The 27,537-nt window shown below is 45.0% G+C and overlaps 1 protein-coding gene across 5 annotated transcripts in view; it reads left to right on the top strand.

The window, feature by feature from the left end:
• LOXHD1 (lipoxygenase homology PLAT domains 1) overlaps nucleotides 1–27,537 on the top strand; it is a 171,578-nt gene that overhangs the window by 25,904 nt on the left and 118,137 nt on the right. For all 5 annotated transcript variants that reach the window (XR_014502771.1, XM_083402597.1, XM_083402595.1 and 2 more), the window contains exons 2-7: nucleotides 3,635–3,749; nucleotides 11,312–11,392; nucleotides 13,551–13,735; nucleotides 21,784–21,882; nucleotides 24,641–24,789; nucleotides 26,108–26,231. Coding sequence is in view for 4 of the 5 variants with exons in the window: in XM_083402597.1 (XP_083258723.1) it covers nucleotides 3,635–3,749; nucleotides 11,312–11,392; nucleotides 13,551–13,735; nucleotides 21,784–21,882; nucleotides 24,641–24,789; nucleotides 26,108–26,231 (753 nt within the window). In the remaining variant the exon portion in view is untranslated. The remainder of the gene's footprint in view (nucleotides 1–3,634; nucleotides 3,750–11,311; nucleotides 11,393–13,550; nucleotides 13,736–21,783; nucleotides 21,883–24,640; nucleotides 24,790–26,107; nucleotides 26,232–27,537) is intronic.

The raw sequence follows: 27,537 nt of genomic DNA on the forward strand, positions 1-27,537 counted from the left end.
GTAACTTGAAGCCATTGGTTCGGGTCCTACCCTCCAGAGCAGGAGAAAACAAGCTTGTGGCAGCCCTTGAGATATTTGAAGATGGCTATCATATCTCCTATCAGTCTCCTCTTTTTCCAAGCAAACATATCCAGCTCCCTCAACTGTTCCTCACAAGGCTTGGTTTCCGGAACCCTCGATCACATACCCCCAACCCTCAACATTTTCACTTTGCTTAACTTCTCAAGAAAAGTAATGTATACAACAATGCATGCACTGAGGTAATGTGTGCATAGAAATACATGTATTAATGAAAAAAGAAGATATATACAAAAATGAATTATTCTAGGGAAACTTGTTTTGTATAAATAAGGATTGTGTAGAAAAATGTATATCAGGGGTCAGCAAACTTTTTCAGGAGGGGGGCAGTCCACTGTCCCTCAGACCTTGTGGGGGAGCCAAACTATATTTTGAAGGAAATAAATGAACAAATTCCTATGCCCCACAAATAACCCAGAGATGCATTTTAAATAAAATGACACATTCTACTCATGTAAAAACACGCTGATTTCCGGACCGTCTGCGGGCCAGATTTAGAAGGTGATTGGGCCACACCCGGCCCCCGGGCCTTAGTTTGCCGACCCATGATGTATATCAGGGGTGGCCAACTCCCAAGAAACTGTGATCTACTCACAGAGTTAAAAACTGGCAGTGACCTACCCCCTTTTTTGGGATTCAGGTCACAGTTGTTGAGCTTTTTTTTTACAGAATCCAAAGTTGTTGAACTTCTTTGGGGGAGCCAGTGATCTAGCAGTGATCTACAACTGACGTCCAGTGATCTACTGGTAGATCACGATCTACCTGTTGGACATGCCTGAGGTATAGCAGAAGTTCACATTATGCGGGCGAATTTTCAGGAAGACTTTAAAAAACAACCAACCAACCAACCAAATAAACAAACAGACAAACTTATGAGCAAATGCAGAGAACTGCATGTAAGACTGGGGAAAAAAGAGAAACCAGCACTGACAGATTCACCCCTCTGTAACTGAATCTGTGATCATTCTTCTATAGTTGTACCTCTACAAGTTTGCAAAGAGGGTGGAGAGATACAGTGGTACCTCGGGTTAAGAACTTAATTCGTTCCGGAGGTCCATTCTTAACCTGAAACTGTTCTTAACCTGAGGTACCACTTTAGCTAATGGGGCCTCCTGCTGCTGCCGCACTGCCGGAGCACGATTTCTGTTCTCATCCTGAAGCAAAGTTCTTAACCTGAGGCACTATTTCTGGGTTAGCGGAGTCTGTAACCTGAAGCGTATGTAACCTGAAGCGTCTGCAATCTGAGGTACCACTGTACATCCCTTTCTATCAAATCAGCACGATATAAAGGGTGCGTTGCTTGCTAATCACAATGGATACCTGTGGGGTGAATTTGGCATCTCTCTGGTAAATGTGCTTCCCTGCCCAGCACAAATTGAAATTAGATCACAAAATCTGCCAGTTTCTGAACTAATATCTGCCAGCGCTGTGAAGAAACCAATATGTGTTTTCCTGGCTTCCGAAAGGTAGACCGATGTTTTGCTCCCAGCTAAGACTCCAAATGACTCAAGGCACTCATCGCGCAATGAGTCAGAAATAATAACATTTGACTTTGCAGTGGCTCATCAAGAATAACAAAGCCCATGGAATTCCTGCATGTGCCTCTTCTAGGTTGCAGTGCTTGGATTTGCAAATATAGGATATAGCAACCTTTGCCAACCTCATGTCTTACCAAGGTTTTCAACTGCAGTTCCTATCAGCCTCAGCTGGTATAGGTGTCTTGCTTGGGGCTGATGGGAGTGATAGTCTGAAATTTCTGGAAGGTGCCAGGATATGCTATATAAGGGTTGCCAGCCACTCAAAATTTATATGAATTTGTCAACTATTTCAGGAGCCCTGTCTAAAATAAGTAGAAAACTTACTCTTAGGGCTGCAGCATTTAATTGATTTTTTTTATTAATCAATTTCTTTTTAAGTAAACTCCAAAGATGACCCAATTAATTGGTCAGCAGATAAAAATAAAAGGCATTATTTTTAACAACAACAACAATTTATTTATACCCTGCCCATCTGTGCCTCTGGGCGGCTTCCAGCAAAAAATTAAAAACACAATAAAACATCAGACATTAAAAACTTCCCTAAACAAGGCTGCCTTCAGATGTCTTCTGAAAGTCAGATAGTTGTTTATTTCTTTGATATCTGATGGGAGGGTGTTCCACAAGACTGGTGCCACTACCGAGAAGGCCCTCTGCCTGGTTCCCTGTAACTTCGCTTCTCGTAGTGAGGGAACCGCCAGAAGGCCCTCAGAGCTGGACCTCAGTGTCTGGGCTGAACGATGGGGGTGGAGACGCTCATTCAGGTATAATGGGCTGAGGCCGGTATTACAAATATCAGCCAATGGAAAGATGCATCTCAAAAGAGGTGTTCCACTTGACTCTCACCCAGAAGGTTAGGATTTGCACATCCACAAACCATGGTTTACATTGGCTTCCAGTCTTCCAGCCAACCTTGGACCATGGCTTGTCAATGCACATATTGCACCAAACCAGAATTAAACCTTTTAAACCATATCACAATGTAATGTTTCATCGAGCAAAAGGGTGTCACTTGTCAGAACTTAAGGCCATAGTAAGCCTTGATTTTGGGACTTTGAGGTTCTGACTCAAGGAATCAGACCGTGCACTGCTCAGGAGTCAGGGCCAGCCACAAAGCACAAGCGAGAGAAATGGCTGCTTTGAGAGAATGATCTTTTTAGGGGTGCCAGTAAAGCTGTGTATGTTCAGATAGTTGCATCCCAGAATGCCTTGCAAGACTGCAGAGGATTCTGGGGTGCAGCACTTAGATTGCATGTGGCTCTTGGCTTAAGTCTCTTGTAATGGAGAAAAGGTAGACCCTGCAGGGATAGGGCAGGAATTCGATTCTGTTTTCAGTTTAGTGGAAAATTAGCCCATTAATATTCCTCAAACCGAAACCAAGCACCAGTATCCTTTGAAAGTTGCACTTCCCTAAATTGTGCAGTTCAGTTCTCCAAGTAAATAATGTGTGCAAAAATGCATATATTGGGGGAATGTGTGCTTTAAAATTCATTATGAGTGAAAATAACATACCAAAATTCATTTTGATTGGTTGCAAAAAGGTGTATTTTAGTTAATACTGCTTGCAAAATGATACATATTAGGAGAAACATACACTAAAATGCTGATTATTATTATTATTTCATAACTTTACATACCACCCTTCACCTGAAGATCACAGAGTGGCTTGCTGTTTAAAAACACAAAAATGCATACCATGATGAATTTTCATGACGACTTGTTTTTAAAAATTGTAAGCTACTGCAGGAATATGGAGAGGTTGGAAAAATGAGAAACTGAGGCACAACAAAATTGGCAGAGTTGTTCATCTCTGATTCCAGTCCTAATCTCCCTCTTTTTAAATTTTCAGAAGTGAGGGATTGAAAAGATCTTTGCTCTGAATCCTGCGTTTACTCTAAAATGAATCTTGTTTCAAATCTTGACAGTGGGGTCCATTTTGACCAGTTGCTCCACTCCACCCTGGAGAGTAAGATACATTCTTCCTGCTGGTTTCACATATTTCCTCCAATTTGTATTCACAGTCTACGAAGTCGTGACGGTGACAGGAGACGTCCGAGGAGCGGGGACCGATGCCAATGTCTTTGTTACTCTCTTTGGAGAATTTGGCATCACTCCGAAAGCCCATCTGACCAGCAAGTGAGTCTCGCTGGGTATCTGTGAACTCAGCAGCTTTCTCTGCAGTAAGCTAATATGAGAGATTTTGGTTTGCGACGTATCTTGATTCACTGATGGATGCAGCACATTCTAAATGCATGCGAAGCCTGTGAGAAAATTCGAGCGGCACCTGCATGTATAACCCGAACACTCACAGACCCATACATGTGTTAATCCTTTTGTTACCCCTCTGTTTTGAAATGTCCATTCGGAAGCCTTTTTCGCTTACCCCCTCATCCCAAATCGTAAAAGCTCATCTAATGCGTATCCTGACAATTCTGTAGCTTTGCAGAAAGTGTACTATAGCTAACTGAGCCACTTAAAAGTGCATTGAAGTGCAGCGGGTGGTTATTGTCAATAGGCGAGACTATGGTTTTGCATAACTGTTTTGAGGGAAAGATACTGGAATGAGAACAGATGGGCTGGATGCAATGAGGCGAGTTTGACATGTGTAGGCCTTGTTGCATAGTGACAGGTGAGCTGTGTGAAGGGTAAAACGATTATATGTCCTGGTTGTCATGAAATTTAAGTACAGATTCAATAGACCCACATCCAAGCAGGTTTAGGGGTATCGAAATATTGAAACACTTTATTGTCACTTGTACAACTTGTATACAGTGAGATTCCACGAGCAGCCCCCACTCAGCTCTCTTAGTCTTAATTTCCCTCGTTTACTGACGCACACCCACCAAACCTGGAAGTCAGTTGCCCTGTTGTTATCTTTTCATTCAGCAGCCTAACAGCCCACAGATAGAAGCTGTTCTTTACCCTGTTGGTGCGACTAATCATGCTTCTATATCTTCTGCCTGAGGGCAGGAGATCAAGAAAGTGCTGGCCAGGGTGTGAATCATCCCTGATAATTTTCCTCACTCTCCTGAGGCAATGTTCTTCCACTGTTTCATCCAGCGGATTCATGGGACAGCCCATAATATCTTGTGCTGTATTCACCACCCTCTGTAGGCCCTTTCATCAGTTGATGTCAAACCAACGTACCACACCGTGATGCAGTATGAAAGGACACTTTCTATTGTGGACCAGTAGAAGGAAATCTACTGTGTGAATCAAAAACTAGGATGGCTGAGCCCCTATGGTTCTGAATCGGAAGATGTCACAATCATAGCATTAATGAAAAAGAGGGGTGGGTAATTTATAGAATCATAGAACTGTAGAGTTGGAAGGGGTTCTGAGGGTCATCTAGTCCAACCCCCTGCAATGCAGGAATCTCAACTAAAGCATCCATGACAGATGGCCACTCAACCTCTGCTTAAGAACCTCCAAGGAAGGAGAATCCACCATCTCTTCTGGGAGTCTGTTCCACTGTCGAACAGCTCTTACCATCAGAAAATTCTTCCTGATGTTGAGTCGGAATCTCCTTTCCGGTAGGGTTGCCATATTTCGAAAAGTAAAAACGAGGACACCCTGAAAGTTGTTAAGCTTTTACGGAAACCCCCCAAATGTCCAGGACAAAATGCTGCCTTCCAGAAATTCCCCCTGGACTTTCCATAGCTGTCAACTTTCCCCCTTTTTAAAGGGACATTCCCTTATTCTGAATAGGATTCCTCTCAAGAAAAGGGAAAAGTTGCCAGCTATGCTCCAGTCTTTGAAATCCCTGTAATGTCCAGGAAAATCCAGACGTATGGCAGCCCTGTTTCTTGTAAATTGAATCCATTGGTTGGGAACTGGAGAAACGAGCTTGCTCCATCTTCCATGTGGCAGCACTTAAAATGCAGCCTGCAACAAGGAAGATGGCTGGTACAATGTTCAGATTTTCCACAAAGCGGTTTGTTTTCTTAATGGCCCCATAGTCGTAACGGAGAACGATCAACAGTACAATCCTACTGGTGTGTACTCAGAAGGAAGTCACATGGAGTCTTATGAGGCTTAGTCCCAGGTAAGTGGGTAAAGGATTGGCTTAAAGGACAATCCAAACCTCACTTACTGGGAATAAAGCCCCCTATATGGCCTAGGACCCTCGTACCTATGGGACAGCCTCTCCTGGTATGTCCCACAGAGGAACTTACGGTCTTCAAATTAAAACATTCTGAAGGTCCCAGGCCACAGAGAGGTTAGGCTGGCCTCAACTAGAGCCAGGGCTTTTTCAGCTGCGGCTCCAATCTAGTGGAACGCTCTATCACAAGAGACTAGCGCCCTGCGGGACTTGACATCTTTCCGCAGGGCCTGCAAGACAGAGCTGTTCCACCAGGCCTTTGGTCAGGGCGCAGCCTGACCCCCTCCTTTGGCAATCTTCACAGAACTTTAGCTTAATGGTTGCCATTAATTTGATTTTAATAAATTTTTATAATGAAATGTTTTTAGAATGTTGCACTATTTTATTGTTGTTAGCCGCCCTGAGCCCAGCGTTGGCTGGGGAGGGCGGGATATAAATAAAAATTATTATTATTATTATTATTATTATTATTATTATTATTATTATTGAATCCACTAGGACTTACTTATGAGTAGCCATGGCAAGGATTGCACTGTGAGGCTCCCATTCTTGTGTTGCGCCAGGTTCTCTACTATGCTTGATTGCTTTCAATGTTTCACTGAAAATGCTAATTTCATACCATAATGCCACATTTTCTCCATGTCTACAGCGCTGACAAGAGGTACCTGAAACTCTTTTAAGTTTCCCCCTCAAAAGACCTTCTTTCTCCAGTGAAGCAACTCATACACGAAAACCTTATAAAGACAAATAATATGGGAATGGTAAAGGAAATGCATGAAATTTCAGGCCTCTTTGCCATATTTGAGAGAAACAACTTGGAGATGATTTCAGAATACTCAAATGCATTCAGTGCACCAAGTTGGCTCCTAGTACACTGTAGATGTTTTAGACCACCATTTCCATCAGCCCCAGCTGGCGGTGGGAGGGAAATTTAGTTTTGTGTTCATTTCAACGAGAAACCACCAAATTCACACTCTTCAAACAAATGTGTGAGGTCAAACACGGCTATCCTTTAAATTTTGCATTTTTGTGAATGTTGCGTCATGGTTCTTTAACCAAACGTTGTGTACAAAAGTGCACATATTAGTGAAAACCACATACAGAATTAATTAATTCAGGGGGAATTGCTTGCAAAAATGTGCATCTTATTCAAAACTGCATACAAGAAATTTGCTGGTGAATTTTCATAAGGGTTTTTCTTCTTCTTCAAAATAATAAATTGCTGCAGAGATGTGAAGAAGTGAAGATGGGAAAAATTAGAAATTGAGACCATATTTGCTCCAGACACTTAAAGCAATATGTTACCATTTTAAACTATCATGGATTTGCAGTTTGTTAAGGGTGACTAGAGTTGTTAGGAGACCGAAAATTCTCCTAATTCACAGAATTCTGTGGAAAGAGGAACTCACTGCTAAACTCGCCCTGTAAACTATAACTCTGTGAGAGGAATAGGGGTCCCCTAAGAACACTAATCAGCTTTAACAAACTACAGTTCCCATGATGCTTTGCGGGAGCATGATTCTTAAAGTGGCATACTACTGCTTTAAATGTCTATTGCAGATGGGGCCTGAGATAAAATGACAGATTCATCCACACACACTCCAGCTGCACAACAGCGGCCATAACAACATGTTTCTTATTTTCATTTATTTATTTTGCATCATTTACATACTGCTTGATTGTAATAAAAACCTCTAAGAGGTTTAGAAAAACAAACAAAACACACTAGAATTATCAGTGAAAGACAGTTAAAAACATTCCAAAGATGATTAAAATAAACAAGAAGCAAAAAAAAAAAAAAAAAAAAAAAGAGATTAAAACATATGCCAGCATTCTACATAGGCTTGTCAAAGAAGAAGAAAAGAAAAAGGTTTTAAGCAATCACTGAAAGGAGTTTTTGTTTTATTTTGCCATGTTGAAAAAGTGCTTTCTCATGCATCTCCCAAATCTCTTCCCAGTCAGTTTCATTTATGACCCCAGAATGAGCCGTTAAGCATTCATTGCTAGGAATCTTCTTCAGCATTTGAAATTAGCTCTCTCCTTACTTAAACCTGCAACTGCACTCCACCTTACCTTGCCAAATGTCACAAAAATTGCTTGCCATTCTTCCAAAACCCCTTCTCATCTGACCTTTTAAAATTCTTATTAAATGAATAACCTGTAATTATGCACCATTTGATTGTAAAAACAACAACCCTCAAAGCAGTTTACAAAAAGATCAACCATAAAACCAGCAAACAGTTACATTAAAGCATACAAGCAGTTAAAATACTAAAACAGTTTAAAATTCACACCAGCGTTTCTAAACACCAGGGGTAAAGGCTTGTCTAACAAAGAATGTTTTTAGCAGGCACTGAACAGAGCAAGGCACCTGCCTGATCTCAATCGGCAGGGAGTTACAAAGTGTAGGTGCTGTCACACGAAATGATGGAGTTCTTATAAATGTGGAAGGGGTATTATGTGTCACCTGCACCAGTGCCAATTCTGCACTCAAGCAGGCAAATATGTGGCAAGGCAATCTCGTAGGTAAACTGGTCCCAAATTATTAAGGGCTTTGTATACTAATAGCAGAGGGACGCGGGTGGCGCTGTGGGTTAAACCACAGAGCCTAGGACTTGCCGATCAGAAGGTCGGCGGTTCGAATCCCCGCGACGGGGTGAGCTCCCGTTGCTTGGTCCCTGCTCCTGCCAACCTAGCAGTTCGAAAGCATGTCAAAGTGCAAGTAGATAAATAGGTACCGCTCCAGCGGGAAGGTAAACGGCATTTCCATGCGCTGCTCTGGTTCGCCAGAAGCAGCTTAGTCAAGCTGGCCACATGAGCTGAAAGCTGTACGCCGACTCCCTGGGCCAATAAAGCGAGATGAGCGCCACAACCCCAGAGTCGTCCACGACTGGACCTAATGGTCAGGGTTCCCTTTAACTTTATACCAATAGCAACACCTTGAAATTAACCTGGGAGCAAATCAGCAACCGGTGTCGATCTCTGAGCACAGGTGTTATACGCTGAAAAGGCGTCACCCCTGTCAGAAATCTCGCTGCAGCGTAATTGCTTTTCAGGGCTTCCCAATTCCCGTTCTTCTCTTCCCTGTGGTCTCCTCAAAAACAAAACAGAACAGAACAAACCTCACAGGCAAAACCAGAAGGAATTTATTCCTGCCTGTTAGCTCCAGCTAACATTTGACGGTAATAACTGATTCAACAGCAAGGGTGGCGAGAGAGCACGACGCCTACGCCCCGCTCCAAATTTGTCATGCTGTTCATGGAATATGGCAAAAGGATGGAATCTCATGCATCTCCCCGGCGGGCTGTTTTCGGAGCGTTGACGGATGATACGCCTTGCGGAATGCATGACATTTGAGACCCCCCTGTTTGGCTCCACGGCGCCGATTGCACAAAATGCCATGCATTTCCTCAAAGGTGGCACCTTTCTGGTTGCCACAAGGCTTTCTGCTTCTTTCCCTTTCACCACTGCGTGCTGCCACACCAGTGCATGGCAACGTCACCTCTGCATTTCGGCGACGCACTTCACAGAATGGTCACCACAAGGCATGCTGAAGTCACGTGAAACGTCTTTGCCATAGGTTCCCCCTTCCCCACATAAACATACAGGAATTTGCATGTCTCTGTGTGTCATCAAAGAGAAGAAACATCCATTCCAGAGGTCTCCCCGAAGTAGATTTCACTTCCAGTGTGGTGTAGTGGTTAAGAGCAGTGGACTCGTAATCTGGTGAACCGGGTTCGCTTCCCCGCTCCTCCACATGCAGCTGCTGGGTGACCTTGGGCCAGTCACACTTCTCTGAAGTCTCTCAGCCCCACTCACCTCACAGAGTGTTTGTTGTGGGGGAGGAAGGGAAAGGAGAATGTTAGCCACTTTGAGACTCCTTAGGGTAGTGATAAAGGGGGATATCAAATCCAAACTCTTCTTCTTCTTCTTCCTGCTTATGTTGAATCTATATTGTTATAGGCTGGGGTGGGGGCAAGTCAGTCTGAACGACATCTGTGGGTCCTGTCCAGGCCTATGATCCAGTGAGGATTAGAACTGATTGATTGATTGATTGATTGATTGCATTTAATCCCTCCCCCTTCCTCCAAGAAGCCCACTGAGCCTCTTAGACTTGCTGATCAGAAGGTCAGCGGTTCAAATCCCTGCGACGGGGTGAACTCCCGTCGCTCTGTCCCAGCTCCTGTCAACCTAGCAATTTGAAAACCTGCCAGTGCGAGTAGATAAATAAGTACCACTGTGGCGGGAAGGTAAACGGCGCTCTGGTTTCCATCACAGTGTTCCGTTGTGCCAGAAGCAGTTTAGTCCTGCTGGCCACATGACCCAGAAAGTTGTCTGTGGGCAAATGCCGGCTCCCTCGGCCTGAAAGCGAGATGAGTGCCGCAACCCCATAGTTGCCTTTGACTGGACTTAACCGCCCGGGGTCCTTTACCTTTTACATAGTTCTCTTCCCCCTCTCCACTTTATCCTCACAACAGCCCTATGAGGTGGGTTTGGTGTGCTAGCGATCTCCACTAGGGTTGCAGCAGGGCAAAGCATCTTCACCCTGGCATGTCCTCCACCGGGAATGCAGCAGGGCGAAGCGTCTTCATAAAGGTCTTACCTTTACTAAGGCAAGGCAGCTGGGGTGGCTGGAGGATGGTGGGCCGAGTCAGCCTGGCTGGGTTGGGGGTGGTGGCGGCATGCGTGTGACACCACACACGTGCGACACCCCCCCTCCATGTTGGGCACAACTCAGTGCTCTGCCTAAGGCTGCGATCCTGTGTACAATTATCTGGGAGTAAAAACAATAGAACTTACTTCTGAGTAGGCGTGCTTAGGATTGCAATGGAAGAGACTGAGCAGATGTGCAGGATGTTCCCTGGTTCAAATCTCACCCGTGACATGAACTCTCCAAAGTGAGAGTTTTGTCCTACACCTTAGATTTCCATGCATACCAACGAAAAGGTAATAGCAGCACCACTTCTTCACGAAGCAAGCTGATCCTAGTTTCTGCACATTGTGGAACTTGTGAGAACATGGGATCAACGTTTCCCCCCTAGTACCAACTTTCGCTTGCTCTTCTCTTTCTTAAATTCCCTGCCTTCACTCTTCCTTGCTTCCTGCTTCTCTCCCCAGTAAGACCAGCTACTCTGGTTTGTAGCCAGCACTCTTCAGTTGCCAGTACTCCTCTCCTCTTGACCACGTCCTCCAATGTTGTCTTTCAATTTAAGAAACCAAAACACTGGGAGAAGCACAAGACGCACCCAGCATGACCCTCAGTCCGAGGTGTCTGTCCCAGCTAAAATGACCCCTCACTTCCCCCAAGGGAGACTGACTGAGAATTCTGTGCTGCCCCTTTCATTCTCTCAGCCTTGGAATGTTCATGGACATTCTGATGCCTCCCACCAACTCAGCCAATAGGAGCCAGAGGCTTCATGGCCACCCCTGTGCATTACAATAGATTTAGGGAGCCCCCCCCCCAACATTTAGGTTCAAATTATCAGGTGATGAGTCAGCTGAGTGGTGCAAATGCATGAGCAGACCATCTGTAACGACCACTGTTAACCCCTTCTTTTCAATAATTGTTCTTTCTGGGGGCATGTGTATATTTCAGGAGCAGCTCTGCCTTTGAGAGGAGCAAAACGGATGTGTTTCGAGTGAGAACCAACAACGTTGGGACAATCAGGAAAATAAGGTATGGTAGCGGAGACACAGAATATTGGGTTCCCCTGAACCACATAGTCTTATCCAGGGGTTAGCAAACTTCTTCAGCAGGGGGCCGGTCCACTGTTCCTCAGGCCTTGTGGGGGGCCGGACTATATTTTGAAAAAATAAATAAATGAACAAATTCCTATGCCCCATAAATAACTCAGAGATGCATTTTAAATAAAAGCACACATTCTACTCATGTAAAAACATGCTGATTCCCGGACCGTCCGCTGGCCGGATTCAGAAGGCAATTGGGCCGAATCCGGCCCCAGGACCTTAGTTTGCCTACCCATGGTCTTATCAGACAAATTTATGGGCTTTTAGCAATAAGGTGCACATCAAGTGCCAGAATTAAAAGCAGGCATGGTGGCTTGCTAGCAGGGCCGGATTTAGGTTTGATGAGGCCCAAACTACTGAAGGTAATGGGGCCCTTTATATGTCCAGCTGTCCTTTGTCAACAACAAATTGTCGCTGTTTTTATGTGTTGAATATATGCTATATGGTAATTTATGGACCTAATAGGTATCTAAAACCATTTGCCACTGTTGCTGTATGTAGGTTTTATTTCATTTGGTTTTTTATCTTCTATTTTGGAAATGTACATCCAGTTTTCCCCCTTTAAATATTTTTGGGGCCCCCAAGAGAGTGGGCCCCTAAGCTATAGCTTGTTTAGCTTCTAAGTAAATCCGGCACTGCTTGCTAGATAGAACAATTACTCTCCACTCCCCATTCCCTGCATCTTCCAAGCCCCTCCGATCCAATTTTGGGGGGCACCCATGGGAGAAGAAGGGGTGAAAGCTGCAGTGCACAAGCCGCCATCCTTGCACAGGGCCCCAGCCAAAATCCCCACTCAGCCCCAAATTCTTGACTTGAAATTCCTGCATCCTGTGTTGTTCCCAGGGATAAGCTATCTGAGCACATAAAAGACATCGCTTGGAATATAGAAATTTAGGAAGGGGCCTTAAACCAAGTAACACCATCGGTCTCCATCTGGCTCAGTATTGTTTTCTCTGATCGGCAGCAGCAGCTGTCCAGAGTTGCAGACAGGGATCTCTCCTGGCTCTAGAGATGCCAAGGATTGAATATGGGGCCTTCTACATCCACAGCGGGACGCGGGTGGCGCTGTGGGTTAAACCACAGAGCCTAGGACTTGCCGATCAGAAGGTCGGCGGTTCGAATCCCCATGACGGGGTGAGCTCCCGTTGCTCGGTCCCTGCTCCTGCCCACCTAGCAGTTCGAAAGCACGTCAAAGTGCAAGTAGATAAATAGGTACTGCTCCAGCAGGAAGGTAAACGGCATTTCCGAGCACTGCTCTGGTTCGCCAGAAGCAGCTTAGTCGTGCTGGCCACATGACCCAGAAGCTGTACGCCGGCTCCCTCGGCCAATAAAGCGAGATGAGTGCTGCAACCCCAGAGTCGGTCACAACTGGACCTAATGGTCAGTGGTCCCTTTACCTTTACCTTTTACATCCACAGCTGGTGCTCTAACACTCAGCTACTGCCTTTCCCCTATAATGGCACCACAATATCATATACGGGAGCAAATAGCTCATCATTTGGTGATTCTGTAATGTGAGAATATCTACCTGCCCTTGGAGGGTGTATGACTGGATGAAACCCTTTTAATGAGCTTAAGAGTTGTGTTTAAATCAAGAGATTAGTAAACTAATCAAATCAGGCCATTGCTATAAAGAAGAACCCCAGTTTGTCAATGGAGCCGATCTTATTCATGTTACGACATGATATATATATGAAATGATAAAAATAATATTAGATTATAATATAACTGCAATACTTAGTTGGCAATCCTTGTTAATGATTTTTATGCAATTTTACATACATCTTTTCACAAAATCTTTTTGCCAAGACGAGTTAAAAATTATTGGAATTATGCAGAAACGTGAAAACGTCAATTATTTTTTAATGTTGTTATTTACCAAGCAAAGCTAATCAATTTAACCAATATATCTTTTGAATTCCCAAGTCATGTTACAATTTTTTTAGCACCCTTCATTTTGGGAATCTGAAAGTTGAAAAATTCAGCACTCCCTACTGTTGAAAAATTTAGCACTCCCTACTGTCACATTAAACGCGAAGGTGTGGCAAACCCCCCAAACCCGAGTCTTATTCTGATTTGTGCAACAGAATTGAACACGACAACACAGGGATGAACGCCAGCTGGTTTCTGGATCGTGTGATAGTGACGGACATGAACAGGCCCCACCTCCGCTTCTACTTCCCGTGCAACAATTGGCTGAGCAAGGATGAGGGTGACGGACTCTATGTCAGAGATCTTATCGGTAGCCTTAACCCCATGGATGTTCCCAAAGGTATGTCATTCCGCAACGGGCTACGCTTACGACTGTGCAGAACAGTGTCGATATGGGGGCAGCTGCTGGTGGTGGTGGTTATAAAGTGAAAGAATACGGTAACGATTTAAGTCTTGGGGCAATGATGCCATCAAGAAATTTGCAGAAGGCAAGGGAGAGCGGGTATAACAACAACAACAACAACAACAACAACAACAACAACAACAACAACTTATTATTTATACCCTGCCCATCTGGCTGGGTTTCCCCAGCCACTCTGGGCGGCTTCCAACAAAACACTAAAATACAATAACCTATTAAACATTAAAAGCTTCCCTACACAGGGCTGCCTTCAGATATCTTCTAAAAGTTTGGTACAGTGGTGCCCCGCAAGACGAATGCCTCGCAAGACGGAAAACCCGCAAGACGAAAGGGTTTTCCGTTTGCAGAGGCGCTTCGCAAGATGAATATCTTATGGGCTTGCTTCGCAAGACGAAAATTGACGAAAATTCTTGCAATTTTTTCCCGCTCCCAAACCCCTTTTTCTGAAGCGCTAAGCTGCTAAAAGCATTTTAGCAGCAAAACCGCTAATCCCTTAAGCCTTAAAAAGCCGTTTTTAGCCCTTAAAATGTCAATAGCGCTAATAGCGCTACTCCGCTAATGGGCTTGCTTCGCAAGATGAAAAAACCGCAAGACGAAAAGACTCGCGGAATGGATTCTTTTCGTCTTGCGAGGCACCACTGTAGTTATTTTTCTCTTTGACATCTGGTGGGAGGGCAGGTGCCACTACCGAGAAGGCCCTCTGCCTGGTTCCCTGTAACTTGGCTTCTCGCAGCGAGGGAGCCGCCAGAAGGCCCTTGGAGCTGGACCTCAGTGTCCAGGCAGAATGATGGAGGTGGAGACGCTCCTTCAGGTATACTGGACCGAGGTATGGTTGGGTTTCTGCCCTGGGGTCGCCCTCCTCCTCAAATTTATATCCCACCCTTCCTCCAAAGGATCTCGGGGCAGCAAACATGCCAATACTAAGACTGTACAATTAAAACTTCTAAAACAAGTTAAAAACAATTCTATGCCACAGGAGAGGCAAGGATCCTAATTGCTAAAAACTGGAAAAAAAGAAACCGTGACAACAAAAAAGGAATGACAAGGCAAAGTGTTATAGAGTATATTGAACTGGCTAGATTAACAGAGGCAATTAGAGATCACACTAGACAAGAGTTTCAAAAAGCCTGGGGAAAATGCAGAGAATATTTCACAAAACAGTGCCCTAAAATACATACCTGGACTTGTTTTGATTAATGTCTGCAGGATATTTTCTGGATATTTAAGTTACAATTAGAAAAACCTTAATAATTCTTCATAAAGGAAACAGTTTATAAGAAGTAAATAAGGAGGCCAGATACAGGATAAAGGATAAAGGAAGTCTTTTATTTCGTTGTTTGTATTGTTGTATGTTATGCTCACTGTATGTTATGTTCACGTTTAATGAGGGTGGGTTGTGTATTGGTGGGGTGGGGGGTTTATATTATGTTGTAAATAAAATTCCAATAAAAATTATTTTAAAATACTAAAAACAACTATATAAAAACATTTAAAAATTCCTAAAAGCAACCATACTCAAACTAATAATTTATGTGTTACCAGGGACAGGACCTTCAGCCTAGGTCAGCAGGACTGTTTTGCATTTTTCTCCTAAATGTTAACAGTGAGGGAGACCGGTGCAACTCATTAGGGAAGGCATTCCACAAGCAGGGAGCCACCACCAAGAAGGCCCTGCCATGAGTTACTGCCAACCAGGCAAGCCCCCAGTGACCTCCCTTGCTGGTTGTAGGTTCTGAGATGGTTGATCAGGGGAAGGCACTCTGTTCGGAGCAAATGTGTGCCCAATCGCGCTTCTTCAGGAATTGTTCTTTTCTGTGGTTTCCTCCAAGGATATATGTATTACAAACACTTGCATCCCTTCCAAACCAGTGAAACACTCCTGGCTTCCCCCAAAGAATCATGGGAATTTTAGCTTTGCTGTGGAGGATGCTGCGGATATCGTTTTTGGAAATGCTCTCCTGCCCTTTACAGAACTGCAGCTCCTAGCAATTCCCAGTGAAAGGGAATGAGCAATAATCCAGCGTGAAGTTGCAGCTGCAGTGTCGATCCATCATTTTACTTGCCGCAAACCAGGCAGGTGGCTCACAAGCAACACCGGCAATTTTACCATGTGGAGCATGTTACATAGGTATATGTAATACGAGCAGGGAGTCCACCTCCCCCTGGTGTCAAAGACTTGTGAAAATGGAGCCCGCAACACTTAGGTCAATCATAGTTCATCTCTGCTGGCTAAAAGGTCAGTTCAACGGAGATGAACTTGGAGTAGCTTTTCCCACATCAGAAAGAGACTAGACTCTTCTTGGAAAGGAACACAACTCTGATGGTTGGGCAGCTGTTATATTACAAGGGCTGATTAGGATGAAGAAGCACCCCAACCAAACAAATAATAATAATAAATAATAATAATAATAATAATAATAATAATAATTTTTTATTTATATCACCCTCCCCAGCCAGAACCGGGCTCAGGGCGGCTAACATCAAAATATATGATACATTAAAACATTACACTTACAGTTTTGGCAACTCGTTGTTGTTGTTTAGTCGTGTCCGACTCTTCGTGACCCCATGGACCAGAGCACACCAGGCACTCCTGTCTTCCACTGCCTCCCACAGTTTGGTCAAGCTCATGCTGGTAGCTTTGAGAACACTGTCCAACCATCTTGTCCTCTCTCGTCCTCTTCTCCTTGTGCCCTCCATCTTTCCCAACATCAGGGTCTTTTCCAGGGAGTCTTTTCTTCTCATGAGCTGGCCAAAGTATTGGAGCCTCAGCTTCAGGATCTGTCCTTCCAGTGAGTGCTCTGGGCTGATTTCCTTAAGAATGGAGATGTTTGATCTTCTTGCAGTCCATGGGACTCTCAAGAGTCTCCTCCAGCACCAGAATTCAAAAGCATCAATTCTTCCGCGATCAGCCTTCTTTATGGTCCAGCTCTCACTTCCATACATCACTACTGGGAAAACCATAGCGCCACTACTGAGAAGGCCCTCTGCCTGGTTCCCTGTAACCTCACTTCTTGCAGTGAGGGAACCACCAGAAGGCCCTCAGTGCTGGACCTCAGTGTCCGGGCAGAATGATGGGGGCGGAGACGCTCCTTCAGGTATACAGGACTGAGGCATAGCTGTCAACTTTCAGATTTGAAAATAAGGGATCAGCAGCCTCACCTGTCCTGGGGACAGTCTACGGGATATCTAACAATCTGGGATAGCAGCAGGAGGCAGCGGGAAATGGCGCTGGAATAAGGGAATTTCCCGCAAAAAAGGGGAAGGTTTACAGCTATGGACCGAGACCGTTTAGGGCTTTAAAGGTCAGCACCAACACTTTGAATTATGCTCAGAAACATCCTGGGAGCCAGTGTAGGTCTTTCAGGACCTGCATAAACAACTATGCAGAAGGTTGCGTTGGAAAGCTGGGCAACAGTGCACAATTTATGATCCAGCATAAGCAAGGATTATACAGTGGGTTGGCTGAAGTTTGCGAAGGATCTGTCTCTATGAGCTCCGGCTGTCTTTTGGTTGAGTTCACATTTGCTGATTTCCATCCATCTAATCCACGGAAGGCATCTAGCAGCTGGGCTGATTTGCACCGAGCGGGTCTTGCCAAACCGACAAGCTGGAGTTGGAGAACCACATGGCTTTGAACATGCCCAGTGGCACAGTTGGCCAGTCATGGGGGCAGCAAATTCAATGCCTTGCCTGGTTTGAAGGCAAAAGGGTTTCCAATTTCTAAAGCCCTGTTTTCAGAGAGCTGCATCTTTAGCAAATACCTCCAGCAAATGTGAGCTCAAATGTGCAGAAAGGCTTTGGGGCTATGTGGAACGGCAGTGAGCGTGAAAAGCCAGGACTCGTTGCTTCGTTACTTAAAGCTGCCATCCTTATCAACGTTTGCAAAATGATTTATTGGGAAAGTGGATACAGAAACTCAAAACCTGTGGCCCTAGCAAGCTGAATGTTGGAAGATTCAGGACAGCACTTCATCACGCAGCGTGTCGTTAAACTGTGGAACTCACTGCCACATGAGGCAGTGATGGCAAGCAACTTGGACGGCTTTAAAAGGACCGGGTAAATGCCACCTTGCCAACAAAAGTCCGTATAGTTAAAGCTATGGTTTTCCCAGTAGTGATGTATGGAAGTGAGAGTGATGCTTTTGAATTATGGAAGTGAGAGTGATGCTTTTGAATTATGGTGCTGGAGGAGACTCTTGAGAGTCCCATGGACTGCAAGAAGATCAAACCTCTCCATTCGGAAGAAAATCAGCCCTGAGTGCTCACTGGAAGGACAGGTCCTGAAGCTGAGGCTCCAATATTTGGCCACCTCATGAGAAGAGAAGACTCCCTGGAAAAGACCCTGATGCTGGGAAAGATGGAGGGCACAAGGAGAAGGGGACGGCAGAGGACGAGATGGTTGGACAGTGTTCTCGAAGCTACCAGCATGAGCTTGACCAAACTGCGGGAGGCAGTGGAAGACAGGAGTGCCTGGCGTGCTCTGGTCCATGGGGTCACGAATAGTCGGACATGACTAAACGACTAAACGCCAACAATAAATGTTGAAGATGTGGATTAAATAAGGCAGATTTCATACGTATCTCTTGGAACTGTTCTCAGATAGAAATATTCTGGAAATTGGTTCAGGCAGGTTAATATCTCTGCCATGTTAGGATATCATATACCCTTGGAAGCTAAAATATCGTTGCTTGGTTTTCTAGAATAGGTTGTTTCGGAAAATAATTGAGAAATCGCTTTCAGCCTTATAACGGCTGCTGAGATTATAATAACTAAAAGGTGAGGGGAAATGATAACTCCTACTCTATCTGAATGGAATGAGAAAATTTGGTGCATAGAAACAAGTTTGGTGCATAACTTATCAACCAGCCTAACAGGTATATGGAAAAATGGGTATTGTTTTCAATGTTTTGTTTTCAATTTTACATATTTTATGTGAATTTTACTTATTTTATTTGCAGTTGCCCCTAAGGCTAAGGAGGAATTGAATGCAAACGTACAGAAGATGTACAGAAAATGCGTAAAAATATATAATTGGTTGTGCTTAGCTGAGTTTTTTGTTGTTTTTTTGTTTAGCTGCTTTACTTTCCCTTCAGTGGCCTTTAGCTCCACCCATTTTAGCTGTTGCTCCGCCCATTACCAGAATGCGGCCCCTGGATAGCTCTCCAGATTTGAATCTGGCCTTCGGGCTGAAAGTGGTTCCACACACCTGCGGCAATTACTCTCTCCTTTCCTTCCATTTCTGTTTGCAAGAATCCGAAAAACAAATCTGTGGCGTGCTGAAGGGACAAAGATACTTTGCAGATCCCTAGACATGTATTTGGACCTGATTCCTGGCGAATCAGTCTTCTCCATCTGTTTGCATTTCAACTCTTTTCTGCTGCTGCCGCTGCTTCTTCCTGGTTGCCAAGATGTCGGGGTGCGTGTGAAACTAGGAACCAGTCCAAGCTTAATTAGCCTCTCCTTCCTGCCAGATTTAGTCAATGATGCCACTAAACAGGTCTTCCGAGGGAAGCAGAGAAATTCACACAGCCCTTCCAGGCACAAGATTTACTTGCCTCACTCTTCCACTGTTCCTTCTTACAGACATGTAGTCTTCATGCCTGGCGCTGCTGGAGAAATTTAAAGGGGTCTCTAGACTGGAAGCATCCCTCCCAGGAACCCCAAAGATGTAGGCTCCAGGTGAAATATTGAAATAAAAATACACAAAGGGACAGCCTCAACAATAATGAGGAGGCTGTGAAGAACCACATCCGAAGCAATGGTGTTTTTTTTATACACTTCCAGAATACATACGGGATTTCTATTCACCGATCGAGGGATTGCAGCAGTCTTCACATTTGCAACCCAATAGCATCACCCTGAACCAATCAAATCCGTTCAACTCTTTAGAACAGCCCTCATCATCCTATCATGTGATTGCATATAATCGTTCCTCAGTGTCTTTCTTTATTAAGACTTTGATGAAATTTTCCCGTTCATTTCCTGGCCAATGTGTTTGTAACCAGCAGAGGGAGCAGACACACTGTGTTATGGGAATTGTCCAAAAGGGGTGGTTAGAACTAGTGCAATGCATCACTGAACTTCCAGAGTGCTTTCACCCATGGTTCCCTCTCACAACTTGCTTGTAGCCATCTCATCTATTGCCAGAACACCTGAAGAGAAAGACCATTTTTAAGAGGTGAGGCTGAGCATCTGTATCTCCTCCCGTTCCTGTGAAGCCATTCCTACTGGATGATTGTTGTTATTCAGTCATTTAGTCGTGTCTGACTCTTCGTGACCCCATGGACCAGAGCATGCCAGGCACTCCTGTCTTCCACTGCCTCCCGCAGTTTGGTCAGACTCATGTTGGTAGCTTCGAGAACACTGTCCAACCATCTCGTCCTCTGTCATCCCCTTCTCCTTGTGCCCTCCATCTTTCCCAACATCAGGGTCTTTTCCAGGGAGTCTTCTCTTCTCATGAGGTGGCCAAGGTATTGGAGCCTCAGCTTCAGGACCTGTCCTTCCAGTGAGCACTCAGGGCTGATTTCCTTAAGAATGGATAGGTTTGATCTTCTTGCAGTCCATCACTGCCTTGCCGTGGCGAAGGGGCTTGAATAACTCAGAGAAGCTACGAGCTAGGCCATGCAGTGTCACCCAAGATGGACAGGTCATGCTGGAGAGGTTTGACCAAACGTGATCCCCCTGGAGCAGGAACCGGCAAGCCACTCCAGTATCCCTGCCAAGAAAACTCCATGGACAAAGACAACAGGCATATAAAAGTTTTGACGCTGGAAGATGAGCCCCTCTGGTCAGAAGGCGTCCAACATGCTACTGAGGAAGAGCGGAGGACAAGTACAAGTAGATTGAGAGCTGATGAAGCGGCTGGGCCAAAGCCAAAAGGTCGCTCAGTTGCGGATATGACTGAAAGTGAAAGGAAAGTTCAGTGCTGTAAAGAAAAATATTGCATAGGAACTGGATGATTAGAACATTATAATGGATTCTGGAAATTCATGCAAAGTTGGGCTGTTCCAGCTCTAGGCTGGAGTCTAGAGAATGTACAAATGATGACTATCTTTGCATTCTGTAACGGATCTATTGTTCACGAGTAAGCCACTAACATATGAACGAGTTTTTCGTCTTGCCTCAGGCTGCTTTAATCATTGTCATCAACTTTATTAATAGCCATCTCTCCAAGTTTTTTAAAAAAAAAATTCTAAATTTTCTGTTTTACATTTTGGAATATTCACTTAAACAACCTTAAAATATCAATGACTTTCCTTCCTCTCTTTCCATGGTTCATTTTGCACAACATAAATCCCTGCATATTTTATATAAACTAAACCATTCCGCATTCCATTATTACATTCATCAAAACTTATTCACACTCTTGAATTTATCTTAATGCTGCCCACGTTTTCAAATAAACACAATTTTCCTCCATATATTCAATAAACATATTCCAATCTTCTTTAAATGTATGATGTTCTTCTTCTCTTACGCTATATGTTAGGTCTGCAAGCTGCGCATATTCCATCAATTTAAGGTGACATTCTTCTTTAGTTGGGACTTTAGTCTCTCCTTTTCCATTTTTGGGCTACCAAAACATGAGCTGTGGCAATGGCAGACATAAATAACCTCTCCAAGTTCTGAAAGGTGCATTATTGATGCACAGGATGGAGGTATCAGCTGACTTGAAAGAATCCTGAGGTTCACAAAATAACAAAGAAATCTTTTCTTTTCTTTTTAATGCCAGTAAGGAACTTCAAAACACGACCCGATGAGGGCAGTGTGGCCGGGGAATGCTAACTGGTACTGTTGGAGTAAAAATACATATAATCAGGGGTAGGGGAATGGAATGGAGGAGCTGCATCCCTGAAGATCATCACCCCATACTGCAACATTTTGTTGCAGTTCCAACTCATTATGCATCTAATAATCTGTATCCCTGTTAACGAGGTTGTGTGTTTTTGCTCTCTCTCTTTGCAGTGAACAAATATGTGGTCAAAGTTTTTACAGGAGATCTAAGTGGCAGTGGAACAGATGCAGATGTTTTTATTAACCTTTTCGGCCAAAATGGAGACACAGGTAGGCTATCGCGAGGATCTGTTTCCTTTGGTCTGCAACAAACCAAACAGATGAACAATGAAATAATCCACACCACCGAGATGTTATTCTGAGACAGGGGTGTTGTTGTTGGGGATATTCCTGGGAGCTAGCATAATGGTTACACGCAGTGTTTCTCAAACTTGGGTCTCCAGCTGTTGTTGGACTACAACTCCCATCATCCCTAGCTAGCAGCTCAGTGGTCAGGGATGATGGGAGTTGTAGTCCCACAACAGCAGGCAACCCAAGTCTGAGAAACACTGGCACAGTGCTTGGACTAGGAGCAGAGGGACTTGGGTTCAGATGCCCACTCTGCCATAAAGCTCACTGGATAGATAATCGCCATCTGTTAGCCTAGTATAACTTGCAGGGATGTTGTCTATGTCAGGAGTTCAGCCTACACTCGAGTAGGACTCTGGCAGAGACACATGCCCGACTGGCATGTTCCCTCCCTCCTGGTTGATTGATGGTTTGGGAGCTTCAAAAGCTTTCTTCTGCCCGAACATCACAGCGACCGATGCCAACCGACACCAGCACACTTAGGGATCTGCAGAGTTTGCGCAGTTGCGTAACAGACCTCAGCTACTCAGCATTTTGGCTAATCTACTTTATTTACATATTAACACACATGGAGCACTGCAACATGGCTCCCTCTCTCTCTAGAATCAGACAGCAAAGAGAAAAAGAACAAAAAACAATAGTTGCACTTCACGGAACATGAACATCCTGTCTCCGTCACTTCCCACTCTGTGGAGTCAAAACATACACTGTCTTGTGAAATACAACAATCCCATGACTGCAATCATGGAGCAGGAATTCTAACAGTCTCGATATGTATTTTGTGTGTGTCAGAGAGAGCGAGAGAGAGCGCACTTTGCATGCCACCCTACGCTTCTTGGGCAGCCCTCCAAAGCTCTCTGTCCGACCCTCAGGAATTCCTCAAATCACTCCCCTCCCCAGCCACACCCCATCTCCCCAGGGGATGCCCTTCCCTAGCTCTGCTTTTCGCTTCCCTTGAGTGTTTTTGCCTGGCTGGAATATGCCCTTGAACTCTAGGTTTCCTGGATAGACAGGTGTGTGCTTGTGTGTGCCTAGGAGCTCGCCTGCTGCATAAAGGTAAATTTGCATCCATTGCTCCTCCCACTTTTGCCTCTGGCCCCGCCTACCACTGGCCTGTGGCCCCAGCAAGCCTGTGCCCCAGGAAGGAATGTGGGCCTCAGGTGGGAAGAAAAGTTATCTACCCGTCCTTGCAGGAAGGGTGGGATAAAAGGATAACAAACACAAAACTTTTCCGCCCACTCCCTGTTTCTCAGTTCCTGCTCTTCCCAGCGCTGCAATGCCTGTGAGGTGCTCAGAGCTGATTGATGCAACCAGATTGGCATGCAACGCAAGTGAGTTGAGCACACAGAGCCAAGTTTTGCTCATCACGAGGAGTGCAGCTGTCCTCCTGGAATTTTTCAGAAATTGTTTTTCCCCCCAGCACGTTTCAGCCCTGTATTAAACAACTATCGAGGCAAATTACTTGGTCTCTCTCAACAGATTAAATAATTGTACTTGATTAAGCACGTACATTTTAGCAGATTATTGATTAATGAATCTATCAATTAAATTTACATGCATTTTGCATATTGGCGTACCTCAAGGCGGGTGCCTCTTTGAGATGCTGAAGAAAAGTGTAGGATAATAATAATAATAATAATAAGAAGAAGAAGAAGAAGAAGAAGAAGAAGAAGTTGTTTGTGGCTTAATAAACGAAAGCTATCCCTCACAGTTAGGCTATCCCTGTTAATGGCCTGTAAGACACAGCAGAACCAAAATAGCCCCCACTCTCAAAGTGTGCAAATTATGCAGTTCATTTGCAGCGCCATTGATTTGCAATGTGCCCTTACAGGTTAAAGAATTGCCTTCCACCAACTGTAATTTTTAGTTGATGGAGTTACTGTTTGAATGATGAGAGACTGCTTCTGCATCCAAGCCCCCCCATAAGGGTGCCTTTCTGGTCAGCTGTGGAGGGTGGAGCTGAATTGCTTCTCTCTGGGGTGCCCAGCCTCCACAGTTATATTATTGCGGGTAAATGTAAAGGGACCCCTGACCATTAGGTCCAGTCGTGACCGACTCTGGGGTTGCAGCGCTCATCTCACTTTATTGGCCAAGGGAGCCGGCGTACAGCTTCCAGGTCACGTGGCCAGCATGACTAAGCTGCTTCTGGAGAACCAGAGCAGCACACGGAAATGCCGTTTACCTTCCCACCGGAGTGGTACCTATTTATCTACTTGCACTTTGACGTGCTTTCGAACTGCTAGGTTGGCAGGAGCAGGGACCGAGAAACGGGAGCTCACCCCGTCGCGGGGATTTGAACCGCCGACCTTCCGATCAGCAAGCTGTAGGCTCTGTGGTTTAACCCACATCGCCACCCATGTCCTGCCATTATTGTGGATGCCCAAGTTTAAAAAGGGGAAATGTTACTCTGCTAAATTGTAGAACTTGTTAACACAAGTTGGAAAGGCTTTAATTAAACAATATATTCTCTCCTGCCTCCCTGAACATTCCCACAGATTTGCATGCTTCTGTTGCGCTTGTGCCTGGAAATGGCTCCGATGGCTGACCACATGCAAGGGCCTAGATTAGGCGCATGCCCCAGACCCTGAATCTCCCAGCTGAAATCTCTGATGCATGCATTCCTGCACTGAACAGTTCCTCACCTGTTTGCCTTTTCCTTTCCATGTCATTTGCTTCTCAGGAGAGCGGAGGCTGGACAACGACAAGGACAATTTTGAGAAAGGTGCGGAAGACAAGTTTACCCTTGACGCTCCCAACCTGGGAAAGTTGAGGAAGATCACCATAGGCCACAACAACAAGGGAGGCTCTGCCGGGTGGTTCTTGTCCAAGGTTTGTGCAGATGAGCTGATTGTTCTCTACGGACGTAGGATGCTGCCCTGTAGAAAGTCAGCCAGTAGGTCCAACTAGCTCCTTTCAGATTTACCGTATTTTTCGCTCTATAGGATGCACCGGACTACAAGACGCACCTAGTTTTTACAGGGGGAAATCAAGAAAAAAAATATTATTCCCCCCAGAGCAAAGAAGCCAAGACAGCGAGCGGGATCCATCCCGCTGGCTGTCTTGGCTTCCTCTTTAGTCACACACAGCTCCTCTGGCCGGGAGAGGCTGCGTGAGGCTATGGCAGAAGCCAAGACAGCCAGTGGGATGGATCCCGCTCACTGTCTTGGCTTCTTTAGCCGCGCACAGCCTCTCCGGCTGTGAGAGGCTGCACGGGGCTATGGCAATTCCCCCACCTCCCGCAAAAGCCCACAGGAGCCACACACCCTTTAAGGAGCTCGTGGCTCCTGCGGGCTTTTCTACGAGGAGGGAGAAGGGACTGACTGGCTGCGTCAGTCCCTTCTCCCTCCTGGGGAAAAGCCTGCAAGAGCCACGTGGAGCTTGTGTGCGGCTCTAGGGGGCTTTTCCTGCCTGCCTCCCCCCTGCATTTGCTCCATAAGACGCACACACATTTTCCCTTACTTTTTAGGAGGGAAAAAGTGTGTCTTATGGAGTGAAAAATACGGTATATGGACTCGCAACAGTTCTCTGGGATCTCAGAAACAGGTCTTTTCCAGAACTACCTGCAGATGCCAGGGACTAAACACACCTTGACCTCTAGCAGTGCTGCCACCCAATCCTCTGAGTCCCCCCAAGAAAATCAACACGCTCTCTCTATTTTTGTAAGGAAGGTTGTGGTTCCCCCATTAGTCTCAGGCAAAAGCATAGTGCTTTTGTTGACAGGGCCTTTTCGGTGGTGGTTCCCCGCTTGTGGAACGCCCTCCCTAGCGAGGTGCACCTCTCTCCATCATGATTAACTTTCAGGAGGGTCCCAAAACATTGCTGTTTACCCAGACATTTGGTGGCTGAAGAATACTGGCAGTTCCATCACCTACCTCTAGATGTTATGACCTGGAATATTGTCTTTAGAATGTTTTTGCCTTGCTATGGCTTTCCAGTTGGGAATCTGTTTCCTCCCCTTGGGGGTGGCGGTTCTTTGCAGAGAATGGGTGGGGTACAAACTCAAGAAACAATAAATAAAGGGAAAATATGGGCCGTGTTTGTTCCCGTGAATCCAGATAAAAGCTGTTGGGCGTCCTTATTAAATGCTGTGTCTTTCTTGTACCAGTCTTCCTCTCCTTGTTCAAACGAGTCTCTGTTCTCGCCCTAGGTTATCATTGAGGACATAGGCAACAAATGTATTTATAACTTCCCATGCGGCCGCTGGTTTGCTCTGGATGAAGATGATGGGAAAATCCAGCGGGATATTCTAGTGGGAGGAACAGAGGCTACAGGTAAATGCATTTGCAGGTAAAAATACGCCTTTGGGCTTGGCCTAAATATTTATCATTCAGGAAAGGGGAACTAATGCAGCTTTTCTAAAAGGGAAGAAGCACAGGAAAAAACACACCTTCCTTCCGTATCCACAACTGGGCATCTTCCATGAAATGAACATTTCGGCCTGTGCTCTCTGCATCTCCCCATTTTATAAAAAAGTGGGGGATAATTTCCTGCCTACCCCTGAAACAAGGCCTTCGCCTCTACAACAAGGGAATATACCTGAAACATACTCAGAGTCGAGAGTGGATTTCATGCTCTTTATTCAGCTCATGGTGGTGAGAAGGAATGGAAGTTCCCCCAGAATGTCTGCTTTATATACATTGTTTACACAATGGGCCCCACATGATTGGCTAATTCCGGGATTCTCCTGTAGGCCAATCAGGTTGCGGATTCACTTCCACCTGGAGCTGGATTGGGTGGCTCCTGTGGACCAATCAAACCACTGCATTCTGGGTCCTATTGTTCTAGGACCAATCAGACTGCTGCATTCTGAATCCTATTGTTCTAGGACCAATCAGACTGCTGCATTCTGAATCCTATTGTTCTAGGACCAATCAGACTGCTGCATTCTGAATCCTATTGTTCTAGGACCAATCAGACTGCTGCATTCTGAATCCTATTGTTCTAGGACCAACCAGACTGCAGCATTTTGGATCCTATTCAACTCAGTACATAACAATACCCTTCTGTTACGTGGGGGGCAGCATAGAGGACTTCTGCCTTTAGGTGTGGGGTCCTTGACTATAGCTTTCTCACATTAGATCCACGCAGCATTGTGTTTCACATCTTTTAAACGTGGGGCCCATTTGGACTGGTGGGGTGGAAAACTGGGAGGCCAACAGTAGGTGGTGCTAGAGCTAAAGACAGGCAGAGCCAACTGATTTTAGTTCCCTCTCCATCCTCTTCTATCCTTGTTCTACAAGGGCAACACTAAGGAGGAAGAAGCAGACAGGATATAAGCAAGACAGCAGGCAACTGAGGTCTGGCTAAAGGCTGACTGAGGTTGGTGGACCAGCTGCCATTGCATTGAAAGGCAGTATTTTGGAAACATGGGAGCTTAGGAGAATGATTTTCCTCTGTTAATTGATATAATTGATATAATCCCCCTTTAAAGCATTCAAAATTTATGGCTTGCAGACCTAAATATAGAATAAGAGAACATGAAGAACATACTTTTACAGAAGATTGGACTATGTTTATTGAATATACGGGGGGAATTGTGTATATTTGAAAACATGAGCAGTGTTAAGATAAATTCAA

The sequence above is a fragment of the Podarcis tiliguerta genome, assembly GCF_965153285.1.
Source record: "Podarcis tiliguerta genome assembly, chromosome: 11".
Taxonomy (NCBI): Eukaryota; Metazoa; Chordata; class Lepidosauria; order Squamata; family Lacertidae; genus Podarcis; species Podarcis tiliguerta.